Source organism: Neltuma alba, unplaced genomic scaffold, assembly GCF_004799145.2.
Source record: "Neltuma alba isolate B1F8T4 unplaced genomic scaffold, ASM479914v2 tig00011968_pilon, whole genome shotgun sequence".
Lineage (NCBI taxonomy): Eukaryota > Viridiplantae > Streptophyta > Magnoliopsida > Fabales > Fabaceae > Neltuma > Neltuma alba.
This window is the reverse complement of record NW_021636543.1, coordinates 265829-292226: the sequence shown is the minus strand read 5'-3', so window position 1 is coordinate 292226 and position 26398 is coordinate 265829. Positions and strand designations below refer to the sequence as shown.

The window sequence follows — 26398 nt, the reverse complement described above, 5'->3', positions numbered from 1 at the left end:
TTATAATGTTTTGAGTAATAATAATGAACAGCCCCCTTGACGGTGCCCCAAGGTTGTGGCAAGTGGCGTGTGTGATCGATTCCAAACGTGGTTGACATTATTGACACAGTCAAGTGCCTCAAACAGTGTGTGTCATCACTGGCTTTATGCTATGCCAAAGATTTTGAGTTTGATTTTTGTGAGTTGAAGATTCGTTTGCTGACTAGGCCATGATGGTGTGTGCTCTTTCTTTATTACCCCTGCCCCTGGTGTTGGAGAATTTAGTTGGTCAAGCTCAATTATAATTTCTCAACTATCAGATCCCTAGCCCTTGGGGTCACGCCCCATCTTCATTATCGCATATCAATTGGTGCGCTTTTGTCTTTACTCTTTACCCAAGCAAATATATACATATATATGTGTGCGTGTTATTTTCATCCCTTTTGAAAATTACCACACCTGCCTCTAATAAATTGTTATGCATATATAGTACATTGCATAGAAAAGACAGTTTGAAAGAAACATATATTTTTCCTAAAAAATATTATTTAATCTCTACCGTACATAGTTATCATATACTACTCCTGGTCTTTAATATAAGAGCTAGTTGATTAATTTAAATAGATTAAGAAAACTAGTTAAGTTAGTTATTTGTAATAAATAAGTGTTGTCTTTTTTAAAATATTATTACTAATTAAATATATTAGTTAGAACTACTATTATTGTAGGGACCACTTTGAAAAAAGTGGATAAATATAAGAAACAAAGTATATTAGATTCTTATAATTAAGACTAAAATAAAAATCAAATGAATTTTTATATTAAAAACCGGAAGTAATAACAGAAAGGAACATAGCTATGTTATATGAGAGAGAGAGAGGGAGGGAGGAACTTAGTTACTAGTAATGTGGTCGGAACGACGCTCGATTCCTCTAAGCAAAAGGTTAACAATACAAAATTTGTGTATATCTCTATAAAAATTATGCTAGCTAGGACAGTTACGAGAACACTTAAATTATTAATAATGATTGAGTAAAGCAGAAGACATTTGATTTTCTTAAGGCTGAGTATTTAAATATTTTGAGTTAAAAAACACATTGGCAGGTAAGATAATGTTTATAAATTATGCTGAATCTGATACTGATAGTGTGTGTTTATACAAAAAAAATAGGAATTTATTCTTCTGATTCTAAATATAACACCTATTTTATAGTATAAATTATGGTCTTATATTTAGGACTGGAAAAATATAACAACGTGAAGCATCGCAGCCAATCTGTATTATTCTGTATTGAACAATGATATAGAAATAATAAAATACTCGTATTATTATTAGCTCCGAGCCTCCGACAGTCTTTCAAGTCATCTCGATACTGTGCAGTCGGGTTAATAAGTTTGTAAGTCTAGCGTATAATTATACATACTTAAGACTTTGTTTATTATTACTATATCTTAATTAGATTCACCACAAGTGTTTATACCCCCATTTTTTCATTACTTTCGGACATGGCACTTTTCATCATATTCCATTCAAATTAAACAAAGGGAAAAAAGGGCAAGCAATAAACTTCAAGTGGAGTCATTTCATCGTAGAAAAAGCAACATCATGCAACTTGTGTAAAGAATCAAGAATTGTTCAAGATCCGTTACCAAATATTCGGATAAAAATGTATATAAAAATTGAAAGCATACGTGATATTTAACTTTTATTCTTCTCTTGACGAATGCTTTCAGAATATGCAGTATAGTTATAAACAGTAAGTCATGAGGTGGATGATTTGGATTTTGGAACGTAGGCCGCGTTCTTCGGCGCTAATTCGGTGGCCCGGCTCTGTAATCGCTGTACCTTCAGCCCATAGGAACGGGAAAAAGACGCTTAAGTCTCTTGTTTCTCGCTGATTATTGCCCCCTTGAAATGTATGCGAACAAATCCCCAGCCTAACTGTTTCTCTCGCTTTCTTTCTTGTTGACTCCTTCCTACTTTCAAGCAGTTGGGTTTTAACAGAACCAGTTGAAATATCCAATCAACTGTGTCTTATTATATGTATACCTGAAACTTCTGTACCTTGTTTTCTTCTCAGTTTTCCCTCCTTATCCGGATCGGATAAGGTCAGAGATCTCCATCCTTGAAATGTAGGCCGAAAGAGTTCCTAAAACAAAAGCATATGCACAACGGTTTTACACCTTTGAATTCTAGTCTCCAATTATAGTCATGCTCCAAACCAAAGAATGGCGATTTCGTATAAACAGCGTATCTGAGCTGGAGGTACAGGGGAGAGTTAGGAATATCAAGGGTCAAGTCAAGACACGGTCGAGTCGGTATGGCCTATCAGCAAGGAACCCCATATTTACGTTGTCCTGTCCTGGGCCAACCAAGTTCCGGGTGAGACTGAGCTGAACCAGCCCCATGTTAGGGCTCCTAACAAACTTGACCCAAACGTTCTGCCCATACTAGATCCCCGTTTAAGCCTACTTTCATTCAATGCGGCATACTTGAACCGGACACATCTAGATTGATGAGCTGGGCAGTTTGTCTCCATTTGGATGAATTAAGCCATGTGGCACTGTTTATATACAAGGGCACAAGGCAATGATGCGTGCTGGGTATTCCGAACTTCTTTCCTATTATTCATGAGGTCTTCTTATTCCTCACACATCTTACGGACTAGGATCACGTAGAGAAACCAGTCACTGTATCACAGCGGAAGCCCAAAAAACCAATACCCACTCTGTTTTTTTCCCGTGTTCTGCATGTGTTATCAGTTATATATTTCATCACATTCGTAACTTCCCCTTTTGAAAAATTAACTTTGTGGACATTCTCCCAGCCACCTACGATTTGATAAATTAAATCTGATATCGAATGGTGTGTTAATTGATTTACCAACAATTAACTAATTATTGTTTGGGCTTTTCACAGACACGGGACCCCATTACTGGGAGGCCCATAAAATCAAACAGGGAGGTTGACTAGTCAATAATAACTAACTCCATCTCGAATTTACGTCTGAAGTTTGTTATTGAGGATGACGCCAGGTGTTTGAAGCAAGAACTGAACCGGATGCCAAGTCATTTTCAGAAGCAGGACAAGCATGGAACCTAAAATCCTGATCAATCGAAGTACTTTGTGCCAAACTCTGCACACTTTTGTTTCCGGGTATTATGATTATGTGGCGCTTGGGTTATCGAGCACGACATATAACATGTGCAGTTTGTTACATAAAAAACAAACAATTTTGCATCATTAATGTTTTGAGATTGATGGGCAACTTGATTTTCCAGAAATAAGCCAATGTAGCAATTTTGAAGAACTGGAACTTATGAAAGATATGTTATTCGGTCAAACGTCATTTTAGCTAATCAAGTGAATAAAGTTGTTACGGAAAAACACAAGCTTAATCTGTGCAGGGGCGTGGCATTATACACCGTGGAAAAGGGTAAGATTGAAGAAGACAAAACATGTAAACAAAATGAACATCGTGGAATCAGAATCAGCGGTAAGAATTATTAGGATTTTCATGCGAATAGGAAACCCCGCATATATGTAATTACAACAAGAACTGCAAAGTCGCCTCTCCTGAAGATGATCCTCTTACTATGATTTGAGTCTTGGATGCAATAATACAAAAATCTAAACGGAGCAAAGAGAGAGCCCAACGGAGAATTGGGGCTACATTGAGTTCACCTTCCCCTTTGCAGAGCCTTCTCAGCCGTGTCGACCTCCTCCAAGATCCTGGCCTTGCGTTTCGCAGGAATAGGAGCAGTGGGTCCGAAACTAATATAATGCCCCGAAACTGCATTGAGCGCGGAGTACATGTCACGAAACGAAACCCTTCCCAAGAGAGCCTTCTCCCTCCTGTACTTGGCCACCCAGGAATTGGAGGTCTCTCTCAACTCAGCCACTGCTTCTGCCACATTGGGGTCATTCTTGTCCATTGTGATGGTGTTTCTCACCTTGTTGATCACTTCCTCAGTCTCCTTCACATATTCTTCGTCTGAAGCAGCCAGTGCTGGCAGCAGAGGGTTGAGGCATAGGACGGAGGAAGCGATGGAGAGGAATTCACGGCGGCGGGGCTGGGCGGCTGTAGTGGATAGGGTTGTGGAGGTGGCGGCGGCGATGGTGGAGTATTTGGGCTTGCAGGAAGTGGGAGGGAGTGATTTTGGGGTGGAAGTCGGGGTAATGAGGGTGGGGGAGGCCATGTTGCTGGGAGGAAGAGAGAGGCGTCGAGAGTTGCGAGTGTTGGTAAGAAGGGAAGCGGGGAAGGATTGGGTTTTTTGCCACGTGGCCTTATCGCCTTATCTTTGTTTTCGTTTTATGGATCAGACAGCAGCCAATGAGTTTTGAGCTAACGATACACCTCCCATCATGTGTCTCTCGCAGCAAACCCCACCACATCGTGCCTAATACTTTGCTCGCGTCCCCCACCCCCCCGCCCCCAAAAAAAAAAAGAAAAAAAAATTCAATAGTACCAATAGTAGAGGGTGAGCGAGGCGACTCTTCTTTTTTTTTTTTTTGATAAGCTGGAAAGTACAAAAGGCTACGCTACGTAATAGTTATTAAGAATAGCAGCCGTTGAACTCGAACTCAGAATTTGCAGACCCATAGTTCCGTTAAGGGCTGTTTTGGCGAGGGTATCAGCTATGGAATTTTCCGTTCTGCATATCACTTGGAACTCAAGATTCCAATCCCACTGCATCATCTCCTGAACCTCATGAATGCTTTGCCAATCTTCATGAAGGGCATTTTAAACATATAAATTTTACTTATTAGCTCCGTATTATTGATAACATACTTCTTCAATCTTAATATAAAACCTGTTTAACTAATTTGATTATATTAAAAAGATTAGGTAAGTCAGTTAATTATAAGAAATATGATATTTTTTTAAAATACCATAATCATCTTTCTTAATATTTTCTTTTTCTGTTCTACTTGATTATAGTTGGGGGAGTATCCATAGGGATAATTTAAAAAAAATGATAAATAAGTCTTGTATTTAAGATCAAAATTAACTCAAGAATTAAATCATATATTAAGAACCACGATAATATTTAATTATTATATTTTATAAAACTATGCTAACATAACTATAAAGGATAGTATATAAAACTCATTTCGTATGAAACGTGATTTTTGCGAGAATGAGAATTTTAGAAACGAAACAAAAACCTACAACCAAGAATTAGGTTTGGTGCGTGTTGAGGAGAGAATCGTCTTATTTTCATGTCATATTATGAACTTAGTATGAGAATAATAAATAAGAAGAGTTAGTCAAAAAAAAAAAAAAAAAAAAGAACAAGAGAGACTGAAACATACACTTAACAGACAAATTGAACAAGATCAATCCGATTCAAGCATCTCTTTTTTTTTGGGTACGTTTAAATATATCACTTAAAGGGTCGATCCACCCTGTACGAGGATTCCCATCCAGAAATTGTCGTAGTTTTTTTTTTTTTTTGGTTACAGACGAGGGCAAGAAGCCCAAGAAAGAAAACTAAGCTAATAGGGGAATAAATCCCAAAGCATCTTTATCACACAAAGCCCTTAGATGATTCGGTGTCGTAGTTTATTTTGTTCATATTCGATTCACAAATTGCACGAAGGCTTAAACTCAAACAGCCCATCTTGCGATGTTGGTCCACCTCTGAGCAATTAAGTGGGCTCGTAGCATGCGTGGTCACGGGTAAGTGGTAGCAAATGAAGTCCTTTAATATAGTGGCCAGGAAAGTCCATTCATGGAAGTACGAGTGCCTGAGCATGATCACCACTGAAAAGGGAAGTATTGAAGGTTTTTGGTGATCAACTCGAAATCTAGGATTGATATTTGTTGCATGGGTTGATCTTACTTTGTGCTGATCAATTGATCATCTGACGACTTAAGTTTGAACCAACATGACCACTTCACCACGACTAATCATCCCTTTCTTCGTAAAATATGTAATTTAGAAAAGTGAACAGTGAGTAAAATAAGAAGATGGCGTATAGGATTTAATGATTAGGAGTGACCCATCACAACTGTGACCAGCACGGGCAAGAGGATTTGGATAATTATAGGAAGCCTTTTCCATAGATGCTGCACACCCCTCCCATCCATCTCAATCAACCGTAATTTACACTCTCACTACCGTTTCAGATTCTAACGAAAAGAAACCAATGCCCAGGCTATGAGCTAAGTGCCTGCAGTTTACGGCTTAAAATCACTATCTTTAACACTCAACATAAAGAGTTAGATAATTAATTTATGAATATTAAGAAAATTTGTTAATTTAGTTCTATATAATAAATGAACACAGTCTTTCCTAAAATTTACTCATTAATTATGTGCACTGAAACTAATATCTGATAGAAACCTTTTGACGTATATAATCATTATAGGAATTACTTAGAAGAAAAAGTTGTAAATTTAAGAGACAGAGTGGATTGAGGTCTTATAAATAAACCTCAAGTCTAATTCTTATATTAAGAAGTGGATGTAGCATATTATTGGTGGGAATGTGTGATTCAAGATGGAATATTTTACGAGGTAAAGATGACTCTAATGATTATGGGAATGAACAATTGAGAGTGGGGATTGTACTGGAAATTTCATGTGGGCAGCTTTACTTTGGAGGCATTCAAGATGTTGAGCACGTCATTCATGTATGCACATAATCAGCAATGATGCCCAAATAATCATTTAATTCCAACAGATATGTATAAATCAAGGAGACAGGGCCAAAAGCCCCCACTATCAATTCTCTTTATATGATGCGAAGCCATGCTCCCAGAACGCAATATTCCAATTGATCGCCAGGCCCTACATTCCTCATGATTTCTCCCTGAACATAAAAAGAATATATAAAAGTTATCACTAAATCTTGTCCAAATCTCCTGCTCAACCTTATATTTCATGCTCATTTAACTTCAAAACTAAAATCAATAAAATTCATACAGATTGTATCACAGATCTTATGAGAAAATTAAAGAACTACGTCCATTCATACTACAGTGGAGAGCTTTTTTCTTTTTTCACTCCACCCTCATCATAGGACACTCCACGAACCTAGAAAAATTTGGAATCGACGCTTTACAGGACCTTTTTTTTTAGGCAACACCCCGCCACCTTATGCTACTGAGTTCCCAAGTCTTAAATTCGAGACCCAGGAAACAATTTCTTTTGGTGCATCACGCATACTAGATTATTACATATTAGAAAATATGGAGTTAGTTTTAAACAAATGGCTCGGTAGCTTTATAGCTTAGTAGAATGTAAGTTCTCCTAATAAATGGAGGCCATAGATTCAATGCCGTTCATAACTTCACGTGATCAGTATCTGTTATTTTAATTAAAAGAAGAAAAAAGTGGAGAATGGAAAAGAAGAAAGAGCAGAGGCCAGCGACGTCCGCGGCAGGGCTTAAGGATGAAAAAGTGCGCATCTTCCTCCCTCATCCTTGCTTGATTATCTGCCAAGCAAATGAGCCAGCCAAAAGTCTTTTTCTGAATTTAATTCTCTTTCTTTTTTTGTTCATAACCAATAAAAGTATCTTTTCCCATTAAAAAAAAAAAAGCTTCCTTTTCAATTGCGTGAGGGTGCAGGCGTACACAATCCCCAGAAAATAAGAAAAGAAATGAAAAAAATAAATTTAATGACGAAAACTCGGAAACAAGAAGAAATTGGAGGCCTGCGGGCGCACTCTAATTTACTAAATTCTTTTATCTCCAATCTTTAATATAAAAGCTAATTTGAATTTCAATTTGATTCTAAATATATATTTTAATTCACTTTATCTTTTATATTTATCTATTTTTTTAAAGTAGTCCTTGTGATAGTTGCATATGTTAAATATTCCGTCAAATGATAGCTTACACATGATTGGTAAGAACATTCTAAAAAATTTGACTCAAAATTTATTATAAATAACTAACTTAACAACTTCTTTTATATATTTAAATTAATCAACTAACTTTTATATTAAGAAACGGAATTAGTATAATAAGACGTGCTTGCTTACTCAAAAAGTTGCACACCTCGTTTTCTTTCCACCGCAAATAAACGGGTGCCTCGTGACAACTTCTTAAGCCATTCCTACTTCTTTCTTCTACTTTGTGTTTTTGAAGTAGTATAAATGAGCACCATATGATTATGATAACCAATGAGCTTGAGTACATGCACGGTTTCGGATAATCAAAATGGAAATAAGAACTAAATACAATTATGATATCTTGTTTTACCATGCAGCTTTAAATTAAACTAGGATATAACAAACGTACGTACATACATAAATCATTTTAAAATGAAATTTGGGTGACATATTAAGTTAAAGAGTTAAGATGCATGAAAAGGAAGAGGGATGCGATGGATTGGGTGGACCAAGTTGATTGAGGTGGGTGTGTGTTAAAGAAGATGGATGGCAGAGGAGGCTTGTTCATTGAGGCTGCCAATCATATCCCAATTAAAGGCCCCAACTACCACCCGCAACCCCACAATTATTATTTTATCACTTTGATTTACTCTTTATTCATATATATACGTGTGTGTGTGTGGATAAAGATGCCATTGCTTCAACATGACATGCCTGTGGTGTACTGGTATTGTATATGCCCATAATAAGGGGGTATAATGAGTCACTAATTAACGCATTATGGCCGTCTTATAATGGATAATTGCATAAGTCCTACCTATAATAGAGTTGCAGGCATTACGTAAGATTGAGAGAGAGAGAGAGAGGACAAGATATACTGCATAATGTGCATGCATGACATTCTCGTTGTAAATTTCGTTGTATTGATATATGATTATTATACACCGTATGAGTACCTAAGCAAAAGAAAAGAACGTTCGAGTAGAATTGAACTGAAGAGCATTCCGGCCGAGGGATTGCCGGATGACAAGTTTTGAAAGTGGCGGCAGAACCAAAAAAACTCTCTCCTCTACAACATACCAGTGCCTTGTTTGTTTTTGGGGTCATTGCTGTGTCTTTTTGTTAAAAAAAAGTCTTCCTTTTTTCTTGCCTCCTCCTCCTTTACTCTCTCTACCCTCGCCTTTGCAATCAATGCATCTGCATCAACCCCACCTCTGCTTAATACTGTTTCTCCCTCTATTTCGTTCTCTGTGTCTTCCTGCTACGCTTTTCTCATCTGCCCTTTCTACTAACAAAGGTAATGCAGCCCTGTTCCCAACGCTTACCGCTTCCTCGATTTGTCTACTTTTGAATCTTCAACGTCACAAGTGTCTGTAATCTCAAATTAACAAGCTTCTTTTTCCTAGAATCTTTGTGGGTATGAACTTGTCTGCATCTTTTATATCTGGCATTCCGCATTTGCCATGGACAACCTGCATGTTAAGTTCCTCTGTATTCTAATTTTTTCGTAGATTGTGTTAGAGTTGGACTGTGTGTTGAGAAAGCAAAACAACTCAAAATTCAGATTGTTGAATGTTGGTGCACTTGCATTTTCCAATAGATTCTAGGGAATTTCTCGTCTCCCTCTCCTTTCCCGCGTAGATCAGGCACCGGACAGGTTCTCTTCCAAATTCACTTTTCACTCTATTTAATTCCTTCTTATCTCGGTCTCTTGTACTCTGCTAGTCTCCGGCTTTGATCTTAATTTTCTGGACCATCATGGCACCAGCCATTTGTTGATTTTCTCGTTATTTTTGATTGCTTTTTTTTTTTTTTGGGTTCATTTATGATGATTGCGTGATACATCCTTGATCTCTTCTTCTCCTTTCTTGTTTTTGGGTTCTCTCGGTTATTCCTTGCTGACGAGGTCATACCTTACCTTCTTTTTCTCTGCTTTTGCTTTTTCTTTTTCCACTTTCTCTGAACTATGAAACCAGAGTTTTTACTGATTTTCTTGCCTCATATCTCATCTCTCTCTTTCTCTCCCCACGCTACTGGGGGGGAAAAAAATCTCCTTTAACCCCTTTTTTGCTCTACGTGGTTGCAGAGTGAACGAGGAAAGATGCAAAGAGAATCAGAATTTGTAACAAAATAAATGCTTTGGTTGATGGGGTTTCATTGTTTTATAATATGCGATCTCATCCAGGTAAATTAAGTATATTACGTCTGTTCATCTCTATATTTGACAATTTATCGTTCTTCAGTGTTTTACCAAATTCTTTTAAGATGTTCTTCCCCTTCTGGTGTTCCGATTTTTTTAGTGCTTGGGTAATGGTGTGTTTTAAGAGATAAACTGACAGCAGGAGAGACTAGCTCTTCAGATGTTGCCGGCAACTTAATTTCACTATCAAACTTGTGTCGCCTTTTGCGATTGGAGATTCCATGGCTTAGAGTTCTATTATATCTAGATTATGTTGTATGTATATAGATCTATATTCTCTGAAAAGGAAAGGCCTAGTTTTATTTGATTTGACGTAGTTAGCTAATTCGTTGGGAAAATCAAACTATGGTGGTTTCTCTGTTCCTTCCTTTTCCGTTGTTTTATTTGATTTTATTTCTTTTAACGCCTAGTTTCTGGATTAAATTATTTCCAAGTATCCATTGTCAATGTGAATCCTGAAGAAGGAAAGGGAAGCGGAGAGCTTTTTAGTATATTGTATTCCCTTGTTCACATGTCATGAGTTTTTAAAATTGAATCGGCTTTCTATATTTATTTTTTTTATGCAAAACGATTTGTGAAATATTAAATACACTTGTCTTCTTCTGTTCAGCTGGTTTCATCATCCATTCACATAGCTTCCGGCGGATTATGCATTTGACTAAGGACGAAAGGCCACAGTTTTCTACAATGGGGTGTAAAGTGGTTATACTTTGACTTGAGGGAATATCTGGTTTCTTAGTCAGTTCGTTGACTATCTTCGCAATCTTGAGGCCTCATGTGGGATCTATACTGGTAATTATAAAGAAAGGCGCTTGTCCTCCCTGCCGTCAGATGCCTTTGGGGAGCTGAAGAGATGGGGTGTTGTGTCTCAACAAGCAGTAGGAGTACATGTAGTAGCGGAAGCAATGGAAACACGGTTTTGCGATCTTGTTTTGAAATTGGGTTCAATGGGCAGAAGAGAACACGGAGAACATTCTGTGATAATGTTATTTCCCTGAAACATTTACATTCTGTCCCAAACAGAATTTTTATGAATGGAAAGAGCCGCACTTCTTGCATATTTACGCAGCAGGGGCGGAAGGGCATCAACCAGGATGCCATGATCGTTTGGGAAGTAAGTATGTTCATCCTTTATTTTTGCCTGATTTTAGAAAAGGTTTCATCTTGCTTAAAGCATTGCTGACCTGGTTTGAATCTGTATGGTTTTAGGATTTCATGTCAGAAGATGTGATTTTTTGTGGTGTCTTTGATGGCCATGGTCCTCACGGTCATCTTGTTGCACGCAAGGTGAGGGATGCCCTGCCAATAAAACTACTCTCATTTTTGCATTCGTGTGAATCAAAGCAAACTGGACCAGGTAAGGCCTGCTTCAAAGGGAACTTAAAGCCTGATGGGGAAGACTCTGAGAAGGATTGTTCTGCTGAAGACAAACTGAATTCCTTATGGCAAGAGGCCTTCTTGAAGGCATACAAGGCTATGGACAAAGACCTGAAGTCTCATCCAAATTTGGACTGTTTCTGTAGTGGGAGCACTGCTGTCACTTTAGTGAAGCAAGTAATGCAAGGACCAGTGTCTATTATATTGCCTCCCCTCCCCTTCCTTTTTTCCTTACACAATCTTCTTTTTCCAGGGCTCAAATCTGTTCGTGGCCAATATTGGGGATTCTCGAGCAATTATGGGATCCAAGGATAGCAACGGTTCCACGATAGCAATTCAGCTGACTGTTGATTTGAAGCCTGATTTGCCAAGTGTGTCATAGGTTATCATTCCTCTGTTCAGTTTATGCCCTCGGTTGATGCTAATTTATTTGTAGATTCTTACAGAGGAAGCAGAAAGGATCAAACGGTGTAAGGGTAGGGTATTTGCTTTGCAGGATGAGCCAGAAGTGTGTAGGGTGTGGTTGCCTTTTGATGATGCACCTGGACTAGCTATGGCTCGAGCATTTGGAGACTTCTGCTTGAAGGAGTACGGGGTGATATCTATTCCTGAATTTTCTCACCGTCTTCTTACAGACAAAGATCAGTTCATTGTTATTGCCTCAGATGGGGTAAAAGTTCTCAATCTCTTCAGTTTTTTGGGCTTTTTTCTTGGTAAGAAATCATCCAGTATTCATAGTACCAACTGATCTGGATTTGAGCCGACTAAACCCCAGTTGTTGGGAAACTGGAAAGGTTTTATGGGTTTTTTTTTTTTTAAAATGAAGTTTATGGGTATTTTTTCGGTGATATGGATTAGCTTTTCTTTTTTCCGTTGTCTAAAATTTTAAATTTACTCACTGCTCTTCATCGTGACTGAATGGAATTAATGTGTGGATTTTGTGTGTTGGTGATGACCCGTTAGAGTTTAACTTGATCGAGACATCTTGAATGCAAGTCGTTTCCAGGTTTTACTAGTATTGTGACCATTTATGCGCCGTGATCTCGTTGGCCATTAATTGAATAGAAGCAACAGTTAGGTTTTGGTTGGCGTCAACGAGTCAGTACAGGACACAGGTTATCTTCATCTTTTCAGAACCCACAACCATCTCACGTGTTTCTGTGTGAAAGGCAACTGAGTGGTCAACCGAGTTGCTTGAAGGCCCTCAGCTATGTATAACCAATTACAATTACAATTTTTTTAAAAAAAATTCCCTGGCCACATGCTATTTCTTTCAATTGATAAAAGCAAATAGTTTAAAAAATTATTGAGTTTCAGCAGATTTTTGTGTAAGAATGCACTTTTAAATTAACGAGTGGCATTTTGCAGTGTGCAATTAAATATATGGTAACGGAAAATTTTGGGCTTTTGCCTCATCAGTTTTTGTGTAATTGTTAGTCAATAACTCACATGTAGAACATCGCACACCCTTCATCATTAGACCAAGGTTAAATATATACATATATATAGTATATATATGTTTGTGTAAACGTATATAAAATTTGGTGATATAGACACAGAGGTCTTCTATTTTGCCACAGTGATCTTTGATGAGGATGAACATATTTAAGGATGAAGTGTTGAGTTGGAAATTATGCCTCGAGTTTCTTGTTTGTCTTCCTGTGCTACTTCTACTTTCCTCTTATGTTATATGTGCGAACTATCGATTTGAAGATTCCCATATTAGCTTCGTGCATGTATAAATGATTCTCATTCGAAAGCCTACAGGTTTGGGACGTGTTAAGCAATAAAGAAGTGGTTGAGATTGTATGTTCAGCGCCATCACGGTCATCAGCAGCACGGATTGTGGTGGATTCTGCAGCTCGAGAGTGGAAACTGAAGTATCCAACTTCAAAGATGGATGATTGTGCTGTGGTGTGCCTATTTTTGGACGGGAAAATGGATGCAGAATCTGACTATGATGATCAAGGCTTCTCTTCTGCCACCGTCCTGAGCAACCATTCGGGAAATCCGATTGAATCAGACGATGGGCAAAAGTCGGAGCCTTCTTTGCAGAGAAACTTCACGGTGAGGTCCTCAGACGAAAAAGAGACATACAGCGGCCTAACAGCTGATGTGGAAGGCGAACCACCCTCAGCTCAAGATCAGAACTGGTTAGGCTTGGAAGGTGTGACCCGGGTGAACTCGTTGGTTCAACTTCCTAGATTTTCTGAGGAAAGACCAAACCCTTGAATTTAACTTTGTTTATGGAGTACTCTTTGATGTAATAGTTGGAGGCAGTGCTTCACAGTAAATTCAACGGCTTGCTTTGATGAACCTTTCAGCAAGCTATACTAGTACTCAACAAATGAAAGACAGTGAGGTCCAGAGCAGTTATCAAATGACACTGCGACGGATAAAAGTACGTAGTAAGGTATTTGATTGCGCGTGTTCATTGCACAGACTAGCGAGTAATCGAACTACACAATGCCCATTGTAAAGTGGGATTGAACAGACTCCTTCCCTATAGAAAGTAGGGAAGTCACTTCTGCCCCAGAATTCCCTGGGTTACATCATTAAAGTGATATTGGGCTGGCCTATGGCATTATGATTTATTCCGATTTGCAAGCACATTATGATAATTATAAGACACTTTTTTTTATAAAGAATAAGAATTACTAGTCATGTATTTTTTTAAAAAAAAAGTTGTTTTAATATGTAATTGATGGTTTTAAATATGAATAAATTTATTTTGGTCCCTTTAGGGACAAAATGATTTAGATTTTTATTGATTTATAGAGATTAATGTTTTAGATGAAAAGAAACCTAAGAAACCAAAAGTTATCATTTGAAACATGAGGGACTAAAACCAAAATGGGAGCCAACGTGAGGAGTCAAAAATTATATTAACTCAAAAATTTATGAAATAATCATTGTATATGCATATAATATAGTACTTTCTTCTGTTTTTTTTTGTTTTTGTTTGGGTACAATACACAGTACTTTCACTACTTTGGGGGTAAATACTTTTTTGTTGGGCTAGGAAAAGAAGGAAGCCCATGCTAGAGAAACTGACGGGAAATAAGCCCAATAACATATGGAAGCAGCACGTCAGGTGGGACTTTATCAATGACAACACCGACGTGAGACTCCATGCATCATCGCTTATTGGGCTTGCTTTGTTGCTTTGTTTTCCCTTCTTTTCTTTCAAGCTTTGTTTGTGATATAATTCCAAAAAGAAAAAAAAAAGACTTTGAGGTTTTGTCCAATTTCGATTTTATTCCTTCTATAGGGTTTAAAAGCGCAAACGATTATAGATTTTGATAAACTCCCATCTTATTATCATAAATAATACTCAAGGGTCGTGATGTCCTACAATTTTTGTTAAAAAAACAATTAATAGCAATAAATACATAAAAAAAAATAGATTTGCGTGGAAAGATGAATTTAATTATGATAAGGAAACCGAAGTGGAGCACATATATGCATTGGCAGGCGTGCGTGAACCAGTTGTGGGGGACCCCTCCTGGAATCGATCGGACTCCATCACTTACCATTCATATTTCTCTCTTCAATTTTTTCCATATCTTATCAATGTTCCCAAAAAAATCTGACTCGTTTTTGGTTGATGCAGTATAACGTAAAATAAGTATGCCAATTGAATATTAACACTAAAAACCACTCTTATAGCGAAAAAACACCACTGAAAACATCCATCGCTGTTCATTTGTTATTTATTAATATAATACTAAATCGCCCGTTGTTATTGATTTTATTATTCAATTTAGTAATATTTTAAAATCCCTTGACATTATATATATTTTTTAAAAATCATATATTTACTTTTCAAATAAATGCCAAAAAAGATAAGTCTCTTGGAGACTGTTGGCGTGCAATTTTGTTAAAAGTAGCCCGAGATATTCGACGGTGCGGTCTACAACTGCAAGAGTCGAGTTTCCATTGGTGGGCCACAGTTCATGGGCATGCTCGGAATGGACCATTGGTTTAGCAACTCATAGACGCACCTATACATTTATTAATTGACGAGTAATGATGCCTACTTTATGATTGAGAAGAACCACACTAGTCACTATAATCCCATCTATAAACATATCTGGGAGTGGGAAGGGATGGAGAGGATCCGAGTATTCCTATGGAGAGCTTATCACGATAGACTCCCAACAAATGAGTGGAGAAGCAACTGGTCCCATGTGTCGGCAATCTGTCCCTCCTGCAGTGCTGAAACAGAAACTCTCCTGCACATATTGAGAGATTGTGATTATGCTAGGAATATGTGGACTGAAATGCTACAACAGAGGTATTTAGCTAATTTTTTCAGCTTCTCTCTGAAACAATGGTTTGATCTCAACCTGACAAGTGACCTGGGTAAGTCCGGAATTGGTGACTGGAAATGTTTATGGGGAGTAGCTACCTGGAAATTATGGAGTTGGAGAAATGAGACTGTTTTTTCTGGAACATACGAGAAGCCACAAAAACCAGCAGAGGTGATTTTGAATATCTGGCAGAACTACTCGCTCAAGCAAACTTTACCCAAACCTGTACAAGAAACTAACACGGCTCTGAATAGGAGGTGGGCTCCACCACCAACAAACTGGATTAAAGTTAATGTCGATGGAGCTATGGCAAGACAATCTAATTAGGCAGGATGCGGAGGGGTGTTTCGTGATCACATTGGAAGGTTGATAGCTGGTTTTACGTACAAAATTGGAAGATGCAGCGCTCAGGAGGCAGAAGAGTGGGGTATCTATAAAGGTCTTTATCTTGCATGGCATATGGGGTTCAAACAAATAGTGATTGAATCTGATGCGACCGCAGTTGTTGATATAATACTGGATGAAGATTCCTGCAGTACTAGCAGCCTAATGATCAGACAAATTCAGAATATGCTCAAGTACAATTGGAAGGTTATTGTTCAATCGATCCCAAGAGCAAGTAACAGAGTCGCTGATGAACTAGCAAAAAGAGGAATTTCTGAATCCTTAATGTTTGATGTCTGTCCAACCAACCTCAGGGCAGTCGTGGAAGTAGAGAGCGTGGGAGAAGTCCCCATTTAGTTTAAATTTGAGTTCTCGGTCTTAGACCTCGTTTGTTACCAAAAAAAAAAATTGACGAGTAATGACGAGTGTGTCTAGCGAAAAACGTTACATCCACGATATAGTGCCTATTTAGAATAGTTTATAAATAAATTTTTAATCATAGTTTATGAAATGTAATAAGTATATTAGAAGATTTTTATGTCGATTTATATGAAATATATTTATAAATGATTTTAGAATTAATGCCAAATCGGACTATAATGAACTTATATTTGAATTTCTGTTAGGAGATATACCTATATTTATTCTTCTATGCTATCTCAAACCAGCTATTTAAAAGTTAAAAGTAGACGAGGCAGTAAAAATAAGATGGAACATGACAAGTATGAATTCAGATATTAAATGAATGTGTGAGTATAAAGCGGCCGGGCTCATTGACAGCATTAGAAGGGCTATGTTGGACCCTCGAGACGTTGTAGATCTGCGGTCTTGAGGCCATCCTACTTGTGAGAAAGTTGTGGATTTGATATTTCTAGTTCTAAGCCGTTGAGTTTACCTCTGTAATTTCTTTTTAAAACTATCTCAGCTCTCTTTTATTTACTCTCTTTGTATCTATTTTATTAAAAAGGGATAGCCAATTCACATGACCAAGAAATAAAATTAAGATGAACATATATGTTTATGATTTTTTTTAATGCTCGTCATTTAATACATCTTTAATTTATTTCAGTAACTTATGCTGTTTTAAAACACCATTAATTAATTATCTTCCCCCCCCCCCTAATTATACCCTTATCTTAACAGGCTTTAAAATTATGCCCAGATGCTCGAGCAATGGCTAGTTCGGGTGCATCATCAAAAGGCTCATCTTGCAAAGGCAAATACCCTTCCCTTACGCGCCCTTTTTGCTTCCTCTTTCAGAATTTGCAATTAAATTAGCATCAACTCAAGGGCATAAACTGAACAGAGAAATGATGAATGAGAAGCCGTGTCACACTTGGCACATCAGGCTTCGAGTCAACACTCAATTTTATTGCCACGGAATCGTTATTATCCTTGGATCCTATGATTGCTCCAGAATCCCCGGTGTGGATTATGAATGGATTTGAATTCTAAATTTCCCAGCTCAGTATATTTGATCAACTACTACATTAAAGAATACTCCATAAACATTTTTTTTTATGATTATCTCGTAGTAATGTTTTTTTTTTTGGTGATTAACGATGGTAAGCACATAGGAAGTAGAAGTAGGGGACTTCGTTATTTTCATTTTTTGGGAGGACGATATAGCTATTATTTTTCACGGCAATGAAGAGAAATCCTTTATTGCCATACCTACCCGATCTGACGTAAATCCGACTTACGCTGACCTTATTGATCAGGAACGACCAGTCCCCCTCACTAAATGTTGCTATCATAATGTACGTCCATTTCACTCTGGTCCTTGTCCAGTGCCTAAGTCCGCCAAATTGCTCTGCCATTTCCAAAGCAACTTTCTCTTTCATTGGATTATAGACTTCTCTCGAAGAAACTGTAGGTGCATCTGATATGAGATAAACCTGACCCCTTCTGCGCCCCAAAATTTTCAGGGAGAATAGTAACAATTTACAGAAAGAGAATAATATATCAGAGGGACGAGCAAAATCTTTAAGCTTTTACGGATTCTTCATCGAACCGGTCCCTTGGAAAACTCCAGAACCTGATATGATAGCCCAGGAGGAGCATCAGACTTTATAGCACCCCGGCATGGATGAAGAGAGGCTCATTTATAGTCATGATTTGGATGAATTTTTGGGAGGAAAGTGATCCAGCAAGATGCTGTTTGCGAATTGTGATAGAATTGTGATAGAAGTGGGTATGCAATAATTTGACCCACACACCAAAAGGTGAACCAAAACATCTTAGCTTTTCAATGGTATATATTGACATATATATAGACGGACTGAGACAACTTGGACATTTCCCCGACAAAATACACAATGGCGCGGTGATATCTTTATGGGCAGATTCTGATGTTTGGTTTAGGGCAATCAGAGTGAAACGCGTTGTCCTGACCTAATTATTTCAACACAAACCAAAGTCGTCTCTTCATTTATTCTCCTCTTGTTCTATATATCTTGCTCGTTGCATCTGTATTACCGATTGCTACCGTCACTGGGGAAGAGCTTGATGCGCACGGACCACACACCAACAAGATGTGACCATCGGACAGCCATAATGGTGATTAAGGATGTGTATGATGATTAAATAGAGCGGTTTCTAACAGTTGATAATGATTGTGGTGTATGGAAATTCATTGTGATTAATGAAAGAATAGAACCGGTTAATTAGAATGCATAAATAAACGTCGGAACAGTCATTTGCAACAGCTAATTCCAAAGACACCTCTTCTTGACTCTTCCATTAGCTCGAGTATTTGAAGGCTTCCTCAATTTTGAACAATAGATAAACTAATACATTAAAATTCAGGGAGTCAAACATTGTTAATTCTAGAACAAGAGTTCTTATATTCTATGCACACAGATAACTAAATAACAAGTTCTAAGCTTTTTTTTTTATGAAACATCAGGGTATCCACCGGGGCTTGTAGGCACCTCGATGGATGGAACAGCTAGCCCGAGATTTTAAAGCTTTTCCATGCCCAAGGCAAGGATCGAACCCTCGACACTTGGTTAAGGGAAGATGAGCCCCCACCGTTCAATCACACCCCGGTTATAACAAGTTCTAAGCTAATAACGGACAAACAGTAATCATACAGATAAAATAAACAACTAATTAGATCATGGCATGTCGATCTTTTCTTTCCGTGCCTGTAATTTAAAGTGAGGGATTGGTTAATTATATAATGCCACTTTATATTAGACTTTGAAATGGAAAACATTATGCATTGCCTCAGCTCTCATTATCACTGTGTAGCGTATTCCAATAATGGGACCCACACACACGGGCAAATAGTGTTCCTCAAATCATCAAATTCAAGAATTAACCAAGACAGATTAATTGGCTTATCAAAGTGACAAATAGTAATGATTGCTCCAAAAGGTTATACGGAGGGCTTGAAGTGTCGATTTGCGGTGCATCATGAATTTCAAGAATTTCGGCTGCCGTGCAGAGAATGGGTGAAATTCGCTGCATGATCACACTATTCAGAGCATTCTGGGGGAGAATGGGTCTCAGTGTGGTTATTTTCACACAAAACAGGATCCAGAGAAACGCTTGACAGCGATGGTTTTTTTTTTTTTGGATATATTGACAGGTGGATTTTCATACATAATTATTGTGTAAAAATTTCTGGTAATACAAAATAATCTTATAACGTTGCTAGATGTAGTTTTCGGTGACTGAGATATGCAGTGTATGAGTTATGAAAAATATGCTTGGTCATCACTTTCATATTTTATGTGAATTGATAATATAGGGATGATGTTTGGGATATTGATTTCTGAGCAAGCAGGGCATGCAACAATCCGACAGGAAAAGTGACAAACCTTTCCGTATTTGTTAGCTTCCTCCTTTGCTTTCTGCTCAGTTCTGGACGTATGTTTATGTTGGAATGTATTTTAAACTAGAAAAAGGCGAAAAATGACAGTGAATGGCTCAAACACCCCAGGCAATTAAGATCACGAAAAGAAATAAGATGATTGGTAGATTGCGTAGTATGGTCTCGTTTTCAAATGGTGGCTCACAATTAATTGGAGGGAAATTATTCAGCTGTCATGACAGTGGTTTTGGTCCCTGGTCATTAGTTGTCTCTTATACATACTTACCCTGTAGAATCTCTCTCTGTCAAATGACAACATAATTTCTTGTGGCCTGTATGCTGTCGTACTTTCGGTGGACCGGCTTCTGCAATATTAAACTTGACGAGCCTTTTGAACAAGGGACAAAGCCCTAGGTAAATAATCACTATAGAAGGATATTTTCAACCAGTGGGCTCTCTTGATTCTTTTCGATATGTTTTATAAAGAGGCCTACCCAGCACCAAAATCATTTTTGTAGTACTCACCACTCCCTCATGCCCCAACACCGAAGCCATTACAATGGAACCAGTTCTAAGTTATAGCAGCGCTAGCTATGGCAGCAACAACAATGATGGACACAAGATCATTAGGTGGTTCGAAGATGTAACAGAGAAGGCAGGTTCTGTTCAGACCCAGATCTTATCCCAGATTCTGAAGCAGAACCATGGGGTGGAATATCTAAACAAATGGTTGGGGGACTACAATATCCTCGACATGGACGCTTGTGCATTGGAATCTCTTTTCACTTCTGTGGTTCCCCTCGCCTCTCATGAAGATTTTGAGCCTTTTATCCAACGGATTGCAGATGGGGACACGACTCCCTTACTCACTCGGCAACCCCCCATTACCACTCTTTCCTTAAGGTACCTCCTCTCCCACATCCGTCCGTCCATCACATTTTTTATGTCTACTTTTTATATTCGTGGGAATCAGAATGTAGAACATCAAATACAAGCCATATGTATGGTTTTTCTTCTTTCTTACTTATCCTCTCCAAATTTCCGTGATACTCAATTCTTGTCCTGTCCTTGGACATCAGCACGATGAGGTGCGAGGGAACGATTTGTAGTAATTAAGGATGGCAATGTCTTCTTTCCCATTGTAGATGATACATTAATCTTTAAAGGACGCAGTCCGCTCTTCTTTCCTTGAATGGGAGATCTTTCTCTAGTTTAATAGTAAAATCTAATGTCTATTTTTGTGGTGCTGATTTTCCAGTTCCGGAACCACAGAGGGAAGGCAAAAGCTTGTACCTTTCACCCGACACAGCGCCCAAACTACCCTTCAAGTCTTCACTTTAGCTGCAGCTTATAGATCAAGGGTTTATCCCATAAGAGAAGGAGGTAGGATTCTTGAATTCATATACAGCAGCAATCAGTTTCTAACTAAAGGAGGCTTAAGGGTAGGAACGGCCACAACACACTACTATGCCAGCGAAGAGTTCAAAATCAAACAGGAGAAAACAAAGTCATTCACTTGCAGCCCTGATGAGGTGATTTCAGGAGGAGACTATGAGCAATCTACATACTGCCATCTCCTTCTTGGCCTCTACTTCTCTGATCAAGTTGAATTTATCACTTCAGCCTTTGTCTATAGCATAGTGCAGGCCTTTCGCAGTTTTGAAGATCTTTGGAGAGACATTTGCAATGATATTAAAGAAGGAAGTTTGAGCTCGGAAATCAAAGTACCCAAAATGAGAAAGGCTGTTTTGAATCTAATTTCCCCAAACCCATCTCTAGCTTTAAAACTAGAAGCTGCTTGCCTGGAATTAGAAGAGGTGAATTGGTTTGGACTGATTCCTAAGCTTTGGCCAAATGTTAAGTACGTATATTCCATAATGACGGGGTCTATGCAACCTTACCTGAAAAAACTAAGACATTATGCAAATAAGTTGCCATTAGTAAGTGCTGACTATGGATCTACTGAGAGCTGGATAGGGGTTAATGTGGATCCTAGTTTGCCTCCGGAGAATGTAACATATGCCGTCGTACCTACTTTCTCTTACTTTGAGTTCATACCCCTTCATAGACAAAAGCAAGGTTGCACTTCAGTTGCTGATGATTTCATGGAGGATTTGCCTATTCCGCTATCCCAAGTTAAGGTTGGACAAGAGTATGAATTAGTCCTCACAACTTTCACAGGTAATTTCTCTTTCTCTCTCTCGCAACCTTCTTCATTTTCTCAGAGAATCTGACTTTATCCATAACATTCTCGTCTCCTCATATACCCACACTCATATCTCCGAGCCCAACTTCGTTCCGATTTTCATTTTCTCGTCCGTCCGGGCCCTACCTTTTTCATCCTATTATCGTTACACATGCACATTGATCCGGGAAAGAACCAGTAGTTCATGGGTTGTAGATTATTACGCCCACCCTCTTTCCCAATAATAGAGTACTGGGTGCGCCAGAGGTTACATTTTCTCCTAGCCAGACAGTAATAATTGTTGAGTGATTGAAAAGCTACTCATTGTGGCCACTGACTGCCTATATTTCTCTGGCTGCTCATGATTTGGTTGGGATTGTGGTCACAACCCCTGGATGTTTACTTATTTATATAGATGCAGTGTAGAACTAAAGACCCGAGGGCAGGTCATAGGAGTAGGAAAATTTAGAACTTAATTAAGTCAGGACTATTTTATGTTTAATAATTGATTTTTAGTAGATGTACGTTAAGATTTTGATTAGAATATTTTTTTAAAAATAAGCTTGCATCGCAGTCCATTCATGTCTGCGTTATCTTATTTACCCGGTCTAGGATAATTAGTTGCTGTTGTTGTTATTATTATTATCCTAAGATTTCCTTATTTGATAGAATTTTTATATAATTAAATAATATTAACAATGTTCTAGTTGCTTGCTCCCTCTCAGTTTTTTAATTTCCTTTCTCCCACCTTTCTATCCATTCCTTATCCGTCTTATTATATCCCACTTCCCATTTCACTAATTATTTTGTCATTTCTTTGCTGGCATCTTGTAATTGTCATCCTTAAATTGAAAATCCTAACTATAATCCTTCTGGAATTCCATACAGGCCACACAAAAAATGGCGTGGAATGCTTCATAATTTATGTGTATAAGCTTATCATCAGTCACGATATTGATAGTAAATCTTGCACAGACTACAAAATTAATAACCACCGCCAGTTTCTCAATTATTGTATTGCTATCATCGTCACTGCACAGTCCTAGTCGTCACTGTCATTTGACAACCACCATTTCATTCGGTGCTCATCACAATTATTATTGTAATACAATTTAAACCATTCCAAAATCTAATATGAATGGTTTAGATTTAAAATTTTTAACACACAATATTTTCAATGATAAATTTATTTTTTAAAGATACGTTAGTTATGATATTATATTTATCTTGAATTCTGTATCAATCAAAATAAAAAGTTGATTAAAATATATAAAAAAATTTAAATTTAATCTGAACCATCAAAAATTGATTTGGATGGTCTAAATTGTGATGAGCACTCCATGTTATAATTATGATGAGCATGGAATGTACTCCCCCTCCTCTCACCATTAACAACAGTACACCGCCACTATATGGCGACTATTATTATCAGCACTACTATCTAACGCTACAATAATCGTTGAACTAGTTAGTTAACATTTGTCGTACGACTTTTTTGATTTACTGTTACCTATCCTCATTATTATTGTTACTTCATTATTATTATTATTATTTTCATAAGGTTGCTGACTTTATGTTTAAGGTCACCATTACTCTTTTGACCGCTTTCATCGTGATCACCACATTTCTCTATCTTATCATAATTATGATAATTTTTGTTGTGCCATCCCCATCCATCATTACTATCATTGTTGAATTGGTCACTATATGTAGGCTATTCCCACGCACTATCATCATGTTATGACATTAGTAATAGTGTTGTTCACATGTAACAAATGATCATTTCATTAATGAAGACATGTTATATTATCAGATATGTTTGAGGTAAAAAATGCATGACAATACTGCAGACTATGAATAGTTTATAACATGTTGTGAACTGTTTACTTATTACTCTCGAGCTTTGTTTTTGTGATACACCAGGATTGAGGTCCTAGTTACAAAGATTGAGCTTACACAGTTTGTAACTAATCCCACGATTGTCAAAGAATAGGCTTGCTAGCTAGGTACACTTTCATTTTAATTATGTGATCATATTATTTCCTCTAATTTGATATATACTTTGATACATATATAGGCTCCGATTAATTCAAATAATATGAACATTTTTCAAAAGAACAAGACCAGCTTCATATGTATATGTACATATAACTGAGAAGTAGTGGTGTTCGACAGTTTGGGTTGGTTCAATTTTAGACAAACATCTAAACCAAACAACCATATCAAGGTGACTGCTTTACACAGAAAAGGGGCATGAAATTCTTGTAACGAAGTCGGTTTGGTTTGATTTTTAATTGATTTGGGTCAACTTTAAATGAGTTTTTGTATATATATTGAGATTAAACATAACTTGTCGTCCCCCACTATTGCATATTTTATATATACATTATTTGTATACATACATCGCATACAGCTTTAGCTATGTTATATTTTTTTGCATATATTCTTTTGGTCCTAAATATAAGACTCATTTAATGAGACAGGAGGGAGTATTTGCTTTTGAACTCAACACTCTAATCATCATGCAAAAATAATTTTGGGAAAAGTTGAGTGGGGCGAAATTTAGCTAGTGGATTCTTGATAGAATCACGTGCTTGCATAAAAAAAATACATAAAAGAAATGTACTGAGTTTGGCTTAGGTTTGAAAGACTGAAAACCAAAATCTCAACTAAAATGCTGGGTTTTGCCATATTGAAAACCAAAACCTACGATATCCTAAGATTGATCTGTGTTTTGACGGGTTGACATTGTTTTTAATTGGTTTGGGTTGATATGATTACTTGCAGGACTGTATAGGTGTAGACTAGGGGATGTGGTGGAAGTTGGGGGATTTCATAAGGGGACCCCAAAGTTGAATTTCATATGCAGAAGGAAACTAATCCTGACAATAAACATAGACAAGAACACAGAGAAAGATCTTCAGCTAGTGGTGGAAAGAGGGTCAGATCTGCTGAACAAGGAGGAAGCAGAGGTAGTGGACTTTACTAGCTACGCAGAAGTATCGGAGCCACCAGGACACTACGTGATATACTGGGAGATCAAAGGTCAAGCAGATGACATGGTGCTGCACAGGTGCTGCACGCAGATGGACGTGTCCTTCGTCGACCATGGCTACGTGGTGTCCAGAAAGACCCACGCCATTGGGCCTCTAGAGCTGCGCGTAGTTGAGAGAGGCGCCTTCAAGAGGATTCTCGACCTTTTCGTCGCAAGTGGGGCAGCACTTGGCCAGTTCAAGACCCCCAGGTGCACTACTAACCCAGGCCTCCTCAATATCCTCTCTGCGTCCACCATCAGGACCTTTCGCAGCACCGCCTATGCTTAGACTCATTATCCTCACAATCATTTCTATTTAACGTAACCATTTACTTATATTTAAGGGTATGTATGTTTGGAATAATGTTTTTGACAGTTTTCTGCCAAAACCACCTTTATTTTATCCCATACATACCAACGCATTCCAAGCATGAACTTTAGTTTTAGAATTTTGTTATTCTATGTTACATTGTATCTTTAGACTTTATTTATTGGTGTATCTTAGGATAAGGAGTTGCTTAGGCTCCCATTCTCTAGTTGTAGCTAGCTCGTATGAGAGTAGAAAATGAGCAGCCCTTATTTCTCCGCTTGATATCTATCCGACTATCACCTAATAGTAATATCCAGCTGATTAATTGAATCGCTGAAAGTTTAAATGGAAATCAATCCCAGAAGTTATACATTCACAAAGATGCATATATATGAAAAAATATATATTGCACCTTGAGAGAAACTAAGACCGAAAAAAAAAAATCAATTACTATAGTTAATTATTACTCCTATGAACTAGGTTTTATAGTGATGTTCAAAGTTTGAACTTTAACGACTTGTCTTTTCTTGCTTTTACAGCTGGACAAGTCAACAAGAAGCTAAGAAAACGATCAATCGATGATAAACTAAACTCTTTTCGCCCTTTCCAATTTCAATACAATCGAGAGAAATAGTTTACATAATTTTAAATTAAATAATAATGCAATCTGAAAAATAAGCATATATTATTTAGTGTTGAACCCCTGCAGTTAATACATTGAATTTCATTGGCAAAAAAAAAAAACCAAGAAGAAAAAAACCAGTTTCAAGGCCGTTCGGCTCTTATATCTATCTGTCTATCTATATACATCAAGGATATAAATTTATGAGGATAATTATCACCCAAAAAAATTATATGGATAATTTTTGTGGGGGTAGAATTATAATTAAGGGTAAGATTATAATCATCAATATAAAATACAAAAAACGGTTGGATTCCACACAAATGCATAA

The 26398-nt window shown here is 37.5% G+C and overlaps 3 protein-coding genes across 6 annotated transcripts; 2 read left to right on the top strand and 1 right to left on the bottom strand.

The window, feature by feature from the left end:
• The first annotated feature begins 910 nt into the window (after positions 1–910).
• On the top strand, positions 911–13993 carry LOC114720148 (probable protein phosphatase 2C 52). 4 transcript variants are annotated; one of them, XM_028905763.1, is made up of 8 exons: positions 911–922; positions 9229–9239; positions 9909–10007; positions 10633–11136; positions 11232–11576; positions 11653–11770; positions 11846–12069; positions 13167–13993. In XM_028905763.1, exons 4-8 carry the CDS (start codon positions 10876–10878, stop codon positions 13629–13631), a joined length of 1413 nt encoding a protein of 470 aa, XP_028761596.1. In that variant the 5' UTR covers positions 911–922; positions 9229–9239; positions 9909–10007; positions 10633–10875; the 3' UTR covers positions 13632–13993. The 4 variants fall into 4 exon arrangements, with proteins under 4 accessions (XP_028761596.1, XP_028761595.1, XP_028761594.1 ...); XM_028905762.1 differs by lacking the exons at positions 911–922; positions 9229–9239 and adding an exon at positions 8936–9119; XM_028905761.1 differs by lacking the exon at positions 911–922 and having other exon boundaries at positions 8936–9239.
• On the bottom strand, positions 3423–4197 carry LOC114720150 (photosystem II repair protein PSB27-H1, chloroplastic). Its single transcript, XM_028905765.1, has one exon. It carries the CDS (start codon positions 4177–4179, stop codon positions 3661–3663), a length of 519 nt encoding a protein of 172 aa, XP_028761598.1. The 5' UTR covers positions 4180–4197; the 3' UTR covers positions 3423–3660.
• A 6390-nt stretch (positions 13994–20383) lies between the features above and the next one.
• Positions 20384–25693, top strand: LOC114720137 (indole-3-acetic acid-amido synthetase GH3.10-like). Its single transcript, XM_028905751.1, has 3 exons — positions 20384–20819; positions 21175–22097; positions 24889–25693. Exons 1-3 carry the CDS (start codon positions 20476–20478, stop codon positions 25422–25424), a joined length of 1803 nt encoding a protein of 600 aa, XP_028761584.1. The 5' UTR covers positions 20384–20475; the 3' UTR covers positions 25425–25693.
• Positions 25694–26398: the final 705 nt, after the last annotated feature.